This window comes from Bidens hawaiensis, unplaced genomic scaffold (assembly GCF_021521415.1).
Source record: "Bidens hawaiensis isolate Kalapana, Puna unplaced genomic scaffold, B.hawaiensis_p1.1 tig00044984_1, whole genome shotgun sequence".
Taxonomy (NCBI): Eukaryota; Viridiplantae; Streptophyta; class Magnoliopsida; order Asterales; family Asteraceae; genus Bidens; species Bidens hawaiensis.
In genome coordinates, this window is record NW_027505928.1 from 17,110 (window position 1) to 25,563 (window position 8,454).

General features: G+C 34.9%; 2 protein-coding genes across 2 annotated transcripts; one reads left to right on the forward strand and one right to left on the reverse strand.

The window, feature by feature from the left end:
* Positions 1-366: 366 nt before the first annotated feature.
* On the forward strand, positions 367-1,828 carry LOC143615988 (peroxidase N1-like). Its single transcript, XM_077088963.1, has 3 exons — positions 367-774; positions 1,147-1,309; positions 1,406-1,828. The coding sequence occupies exons 1-3, from the start codon at positions 379-381 to the stop codon at positions 1,822-1,824; spliced, it is 978 nt and encodes a 325-aa protein (XP_076945078.1). The 5' UTR covers positions 367-378; the 3' UTR covers positions 1,825-1,828.
* A 1,270-nt stretch (positions 1,829-3,098) lies between these two features.
* Positions 3,099-7,217, reverse strand: LOC143615989 (uncharacterized). The gene is made up of 3 exons (XM_077088964.1): positions 6,734-7,217; positions 6,239-6,654; positions 3,099-3,119 (listed from the first exon to the last, which is right to left on the reverse strand). The coding sequence occupies exons 1-3, from the start codon at positions 7,215-7,217 to the stop codon at positions 3,099-3,101; spliced, it is 921 nt and encodes a 306-aa protein (XP_076945079.1).
* Positions 7,218-8,454: the final 1,237 nt, after the last annotated feature.

The following is an 8,454-nucleotide window of genomic DNA, read 5'->3' on the forward strand; positions in this document are numbered from 1 at the left end:
TTAGCTATGCTTAAAACGTCAAAATTAGTATAAACACTTATAAATAGATAGGGGGTTAATAAAACTAGTAATGAAACAAGTGGTAACCGTACCAAATGTAAATATTCAATTGCATTATTTTCATCCAATAGACAAATCAACGTGAAATTTGCATGTTTGGGTGTGTGAGCTGTATCCATCAAATTATAAACAGAAAGTTTGACTCCTTCCTGATCCTTTCCTTCCTTCCTTTGCATCTCCCGGCCACTGCCGAGTTTGTTGACTTTAAACATGTTTTCATTATCCACACTTCGCTATAAATACCTCTTCATCTTTACTCAAACCTCACATCCGAAACAACTTTCACTAAATTCACCAAACAAACAAATCTTTGTAGTGATGGAGGTTTCAAGCATAAAACAAACATCGTTTATTGTCTTGTTAGCCACCTTAATGACCTTGGCAGTGGGCCAAGGCACTCGAGTCGGATTCTACCGGACCACATGCCCAAGGGCAGAATCCATCGTGCAATCAACTGTCCAGTCCGCCATCCGCAACAACCCCACGATGGCACCTGGTTTACTAAGAATGTTCTTTCACGATTGTTTTGTTAACGGTTGTGACGCCTCAATCCTACTCGATGGTTCTTCTTCTGAGAAGACCGCTGGCCCCAACTCATTATTGAGAGGCTTTGAAGTCATTGACGCTGCAAAGACACAGCTCGAAACTGCGTGTCCTGGGGTGGTCTCTTGTGCTGACATTCTTGCCCTCGCTGCCCGTGATTCTGTGGTGCAGGTACCGAAAATATTCAAAATCGTGAATGATACTTTTGAGAGGTTTTTGGTTCAAGTCTTACAAATGACATAAATTCGCCATTCAAAAAATAAAAAAAGAAATAACTGATAACCAAAGGTTTTTATACAAATTCTACTATGAAAAGGATAATAACAAAACATTAGTAAGTAACAACTATCAAAATCTCCAAAACTAAAATTACATAATGTCTAAGAGATAATAATAACGTACTATTAAACTATAAGTGATAATAAAGTCAACAATATTTGCATGCGTGAATAGTAGCTCATTATATGAATTATGATGAAATAAGAATAAGTTGTATATATTTGGCTTTAAGCATGTACTTATTAAACTTTTTGGACGTTGCAGACCGGAGGAACGGGCTGGCCAGTGCCATTAGGCCGCAGAGATGGATTAGTGTCACGGGCAGCGGATACCGCAAACCTGCCAGCTTTTAACGACCCTGTTAGTGTCCAAACCAGGAAGTTTAGTGACAAAGGTCTTAACGCCCAAGATCTTGTTGCTCTTAGTGGTAAGCTAAACACAAAAAATATTGTACTCGTATTATCATATTTGCCCGTATCACGATAACAAGAACACACATGCTAATAAAATAATTAATTTCTAGGAGCTCATACAATCGGGACAGCAGCATGCGCGTTATTTAGCTACAGGCTATACAACTACAACAACACCAATGGACCTGACCCGACTATCGACACAGCATTCCTCCCCACACTCCGAAGCCTGTGTCCCAACGGTGGTGATGGTTCAAGACGTGTGGATTTAGACACAGGCAGCGTAGGCCGATTCGACAATTCCTACTACTCTAACTTGAGAAACAGGCGTGGCGTACTTGAGTCAGACGCTGCTTTATGGAATGACCCGACGACACAGAGGTTTGTGCAACGGTTTCTTGGAGTTAGGGGACTGCTTGGATTGACATTCAATGTTGAGTTCGGGAGATCGATGATTAAGATGGGTAACATTGAGGTGAAAACCGGGACTCAAGGCGAAATCCGTAGGGTTTGCACTGCTATTAACTGATCGATGAGAATGCGAGTTTGATTTAGGAATGATTTACAAGTTGTTTATACAAATATACAATCATATCCTAGGAATAAGATTCATAGAATAAAGCTGTAATAAACCATGTTTTTCATTTCTGTTGTTTGTGTTTTTTAGTGGTTACGTGCATGTTATGTGAGTTTTTTGCTGGAATAGGTAGGTGTGTTAAAAAAGAAGTGGCTTTAGGTGCACAACTATATTTTAAGTGATTTTATGTAAGTTATTATTTGAGATAGAGAATAATGATGAAACCTCACTGATGGTCCATATTATTCAAGTGGCCGTCCATGTCATTAAAGGTGTAAGGTGTCACGACATGTGAAATCCTTTATTTCAAATAGAGGTTTATAAATAAGATTAAGAATTTATAATATATATATAAGTATAAAAATCCTAATAATAATAATAATAATAACAACAACAACACCAACAAAATAATAATAATATGATTAATAATCATAAATTAATTATAATACTTGTAATAATTATAATAACAATATTAGTATGTTTGATAATAATAATAATAATATTCTAAGTAATAATAATAAAAATAAACGTTAATAATAATCCCAATCTATTTACTTAATTATGTGTTATATATGTTAAAATAATTTAATATATTTATGATTACTTTTATAAATTATAGAACAATAAAACTATAATATAATACAAATTATATAAAATAATACAATACAGCACAACAAATACAATTAAAAACAACTTGAATTATTTTGAAAATTTTGACTTAGAGGTAAATGTGACACTATAATATATCACATGCCATAAAGATCTAAGTAAAAAGTTTCAAAATAATTCATGTTGTTTTTTGAGGCTAGTTATATCTTGGCCAGCTACTAATATTGTATTTTTCTATATAGTTTTTATATTGTATTATATTTTTATTTTATTGTATTTAATTAAAGTGAATCATAAACACATAACAAATATTTAACTAAATAGATTGGGATTCTTATTAAGGTTTATTATAATTAGTTTGAATATTTATTATTATTATTATTAACTTACGAGTTTTGCTATTATATTATTACGAATATTATTATTTAGTAGGATTTTTATACTAACATATATAATTTACAAATTCTTCATCTTATTCATAATCCTTTATTTGAGATATAGGATTCCACATGTGTTGCCACCTTTGATGATATAAAAGGCCCCTTAGATGATAGGTTGTTGAGGTGTCATCCTATCCTTTTATCTCAAATATAACAACTTACCTATAATCCCTAAAATCATTTTTTTTTCGAAACCACCTGTTTCATAAAAAAAATTCATATTATGCTGTGATTAGTTATGGTAGTAGTTTATTAAGCAGGGGACCCCATAAAGTTGGTAATGCCGTAAGGTGGTGTTATGGTGGGGGCTTCAAAACCCCTTCACAGTGCCACGTTAGCGTTACGTGGGCACTGGGGGCATCGAAGCACCAGGGCATAATGCCCCTCTATGGTGAGGGGGCTTCGAAGCCCAACATTTTTCTTTTTTTTTTTTAAACAAAAAACCCAATACAATAATATATATTACAATAATAAAAAAATACAATAATACTAAAATACAAAATAAATTAAATAAAAAAACATATAAAAAATTAAAGCTATTTTTAGTCATCGTCCTTGCTGTCATCTTGCTTATTACTCCAAAGATGTTCAAAGGCTGAAATTCATTACCCTTTTTCGTGTTTTTAATAGATTAGCAAGTTTCTCATCTTCGTTTAGTGTACAGATCGGCTCTGGCTCATCGTTGTACTCGCCTTGACAAACTGATTTACCCGAGTCCTCCAATATCATATTATGCAAGATAATGCAAGTGTACATTATGTTTCTTAACTTATCCATTTGTAGAAAACGAGCCGGTTGTCTAATGATAGACCAACGTTTCTTTAATACACCGAATTCCCTTTCGATGTCTTTTCTTGTCGACTCGTGTTTTTTCTTGAAATACTGACGTTTTTCGTCAGTCGGGCACATAATGTGACATTCGTCAATTTCGGGTTTTGTTTGTATTCGTTTTTGTATTTGTTTATTATGTAAACCGACCCGATTTGTAAACCGAAGCTTATGTTATAATCAAAATGATGGATTTATGTTATAATATTGTTTCACACTTGTTTGTTGGGTCTTGAAAACATCCTACCTTTATTTTTATTTTTATTTATTTATTTATTTATTTTATTATTATTTTTTTTTTGTTTTGTGTTTTTGTCTTGATCCATTTTGCATGAAAACTCTTGTGTCTCACACCCATATTTGACCACCAACATTACCCTATATATACACCACCTTTCCTCTTCATTTTCCCTTGCTACAACTCCAAAAAAAAAAAAAAAAAAACTCTCTCAAACATCAAAGATTCAAGGTTATCTTCTTATGTGTTCTTGAAGGATTTTGGTCTTTCATCTTAATTAGTTTATGTAGCCTTATTAATACTTGTTTATGGTTGTGCAACATATATATAATATACACCCCTTGTTTACCTTTGGTAGTTACTTCTCCGATTCCGGTCGGTGAGGTTTCGGACCCCATAAGGCAAGGCTTCATGGAGGACTTCGTGTCCTTTATATATATACATCTATATAACTTGTTCATACATATTAATCTTGCTTATTTTAGTTTGTTGGTCATGTTTACAAGTTCCATGGTTATGGGTTTTTAAGAGTCTATGCTTCGGTTTAACCGTAAATAGCTCTAAACCGTAAACCGAACTTTGTTACTAGTTTTGTTTGTTTAAACATACTTAGTGTTAGATCTAAGTTTCTAAAATCATTTTTACAAATTCTATGGTTATGGGTTTGTAGAATCTTACCTCGGTCTTAACCCGAAACACGATCCGAACCGAAAACCGAACTTTTGTTTAAAGACTTTATTGTTAACTTTTGGTATTTTTTTATTTGTACATTATTATACAAGTTATTTAGTGTTTGGACATGTGGAAACCATCTATGAACTTGTTGTAAGATGGAAACCGAACCAAACCGATTCTTGCTCGCTTAAGACACACAAGTGTGTTTTTTTAGCCATCAAGACTTGTATATTTCTTTAAAAATAGTTACAAATTGATTTTTAAATATTTTCTTAAGTACTTGGAAATGTTGGATCCAACTTGATCTCATAACAAAGTTTGGACCGACAAAACCGAACACTCGCTTACGTGCGTTGTTAGTTCTAAAACAATGGAACTACATACTTGGTTAAGTCTTATTAAATTTTATTGAGTTATCTCATAACATTCAATATTTTGGAAAGTTGACTTTGGGTTTGACCAATTATCAAGACCCGAACCGACAACCCGAACACTCGATAAAAAAAAACCCGTTTTAGTATCTTTATTCCAAAGGGATTTGCATTCTTGCATTTTACCCACCTTATTACTTAACATAGGTTGAGTAAATATTAAGGTTAGATACTTTAACCCGGTTTCGAGCAAACTTACATTTTTAAAGGGTTATTATTATAAATTCTTAAATAGTCACATTTTAAACCTTGAACTTTAATTATTTACATTTCTCAACATTTATTTTGTTTAAAGACCTTCAAGACAACCTTTATAAATTCAAGACTTCTTTTCTTTTTAGGCATTGTGCGTTAAACTCGTCGTTCCGAAAAATCTCCAAATTATCATCTTTCAAGTTTACCACTTGAAGGTGAGTACTTCATACCCCATTTTCCATCTTTTATTTTGGGGGTGACATTTCATACTTATTCAACAAAATGCTTTATATTTGAATCTTAAACCACAAACGTAGTTGTATACTTTACCTAAATAATTGCTCAATTTGGTGTTCTATGCTTATATGCCTATGTGTTTATCGCTTTTGGTTGGGGGAACTATAAAATCCTAGACTATTTGGCATCCCCTTATAGCAAGGTGTCGTTAACGTAATGCAATTAACGATAACTATAAAATCCTAAACTATTTGGCATCCCCTTATAGCTAGGTGTCGCTAATGTGTTTTAGCGATATCTATTTATCCAAATTACCACTTTTATTTATCGTTTCGTATGCAAGTTTTGTGGCTATCTTTATTATATACTAATATGATTAAACTTACGAATTGCTCACCGACCTTTGTGTTGACAAACTTTATTTTATGAAATGTTGCAGGTTTGCATCTTGGTTGATTTATGATTGTGAAGAAAACGACATCAAAGACCTTAGGATATTAGTAAAAATGAACAATATCAATTTGCCATATTTTGTGATATCTTGTTTATGGTTATTTTATGGATAATTGTTATGTGACATTTTCGATGTTGTGAAATGAAATGAGTTTATTAAATACTGTCACTTTAATTAGTGTCATGTGCTTATGGACAATCGTTACACCTCGGCATGTTCCGCCGCCTTTGGTCGGGGTGTGACACATAAAGCTAAGAACCAACGTGGCCCACTCCGGATAAATACCGTCGACTAGATAATATCCATATTCGTAGTTGACATCGTTCGTGGAAAATGAGATGTCGGAGGAGACTCCGTCTGTGAGGCGGTCAAAAATAGGGGACCCATTAATCACAGCTATATCATTGTTTGCATCGGGCGTCCCAAAAAACGCATGCCATATCCAAAGATCAAATGATGCAACCGCCTCAAGAATAACTGTTGGGCCATCATGATCACCCCGATGATATTGACCTTGCCAGGCAATAGGACAGGCTTCCCATTCCCAATGCATGCAATTGAGGCTTCCAAGCATCCCGGGAAAACCGTGTCTTTGATGATGCACCTCGTATATTTTTTGTACGTCGCTTTGAGTCGGCTTCCTCAAATATTTTTTATGATATAGTTGTGGAATACCTAAGTTTAACAAATTTTATGAAATTCATGCTTAAAATGTTACGGTTTTGAAATAAATAATTAGAATATTAATACTCACATTCGCAGAATGTGTGAAGCGCTTCACGAGCCACTGTCGCTGACATCTGTAAGTACTCTTCCATGGCGTCGTTCGCAGTCCCGTACGCTAGTTGACAAATTGCCGCCGTGCATTTTTGCATTGTTGAATATCCCGGTTTACCTCTCGCGTCCGCCCATTGTTGGAAGAATGCATAAATGCTTTCTAAATTACCAACTATTCGTAAAAATAGTTGGCGACTCATCCGAAAACGGCGCCGAAATCGTTCCGAATCAAAAGTCGCGTCTGGCGAAAAATAATCTTTCATCAACCAGTCATGCGCACCTACGCGATCCCGTTGAAGATGAGGTCGTCTTTCTAGTGGTTGTGAGCTTTTGCAATTCTTGACAACGAGTCGGGCAGCCTCTAGAACGACACTAAATATCGCTTCATCCTCTGAATCCGAATTGGAAATATCGTCAATATCGGGCTGAAAGTCAGGTGTGAAAGATGAGTCGGAAGACATATTTGAGGAGAAAATTTTATAAAGTTTTAATAGGAGAACGAGATGTTTGTAGAGATTGTGTGAATGGTATATATATATATAGTATTTTATATTATTTAACTTTTTTTAAACGGTCATATTAATAGCTGTTGGTGGTGGGCCCCCACCTCACCCCCCACCGCGCCCATCGTTCCCTCCACCCTTCCCCCCTCTGTGCCCCACCTCACCGCGCCCCTCTACGGTGTTTGGAGCCCACCGCGCCCATAATGCATAGCCTAATGGTATCGTTTGGCTACTTTAATTATTGTTTAAACGGTTTCTTTTACATATTTGTTGTTTAACATCAACAACTTAATTATTGTATTTAGTGAAAATCTCTGATAAGCCAGTGTTACATATTTTAAACTAGTTTTTAACTCGGCGCGTTGCGCCGAGCAGGTTGGTAAATCCGAACGTTGGTAAGACACAAGCATTACCGGTCCTAAGTGTTGAGATAGTAAGTTGACGTGAATTCGGTTAGTTTCTGTTACATGTGTTATTGTACGGAAACTAAAACAAAAAAAAGTTATAAAAATTGAGATGGAACATTAGGATAGCGTTGGTCAGTGAAACTCGAGCGTTGGTAAAACCCGAGCGTTGTTGGTCCCTGACAGTGAGTCTATGCAAATTTGGTTCGGTTTTTCACGTTCGTTATAAAACCAGACTAAAAAGAAAGAATTGTCATTCGATCAGTTTCGTTACGGCACTATAACTAAAACAAAATGCGCTAAGTCTACGCAAATTATGTAAGTTTTTATCACATCCGTTACAGTATATTGGTATTGGAACTAAACTAATAAAAAACAAACATAAATTATCAAAGTTTAAAACAAAAAAACAAACCAAAACAAAAAAAAAACAAAACAAAACTTGGTCCAATGGAATCTTGCCAAATGGACCAGTCATAGTCCAGCGTCACCAAACTTCTCTTTATATATATTAGTAACTAGGAAGATTCCCGGCGCAACAGTCATACCCGTACAACTTATCAAATCATGTAGTGCGTCTGCGAGTCGAGATGAATTCGATCGATGTCGGGTTACGAAACCAGTAATAAACCCCACCCCCCTCCACCCGGAAAAAAATAAAAAATTTAACTTTGTTAACGCAAAAATCCAACAAATTAACATAACAAAACATGCGTTGCGGTTACGAACCGATAACACTTTTGTTGGTATCTAGTTACGAAGCCAAAAATAAAACAAACCATAAATACGTC

Coding starts and splice junctions, on each gene's coding strand:
- LOC143615989 (XM_077088964.1), bottom strand. CDS start 7,217: ATGTCTTCCGACTCATCTTTCACACCTGACTTTCAGCCCGATATTGAC. Junction 6,655..6,733: donor GCTTCACACATTCTGCGAAT/GTGAGTATTAAT, acceptor TGTTAAACTTAG/GTATTCCACAACTATATCAT. Junction 3,120..6,238: donor ATCCGGAGTGGGCCACGTTG/GTTCTTAGCTTT, acceptor TTTATGAAACAG/GTGGTTTCGAAAAAAAAATG.
- LOC143615988 (XM_077088963.1), top strand. CDS start 379: ATGGAGGTTTCAAGCATAAAACAAACATCGTTTATTGTCTTGTTAGCC. Junction 775..1,146: donor CCCGTGATTCTGTGGTGCAG/GTACCGAAAATA, acceptor TGGACGTTGCAG/ACCGGAGGAACGGGCTGGCC. Junction 1,310..1,405: donor AGATCTTGTTGCTCTTAGTG/GTAAGCTAAACA, acceptor ATTAATTTCTAG/GAGCTCATACAATCGGGACA.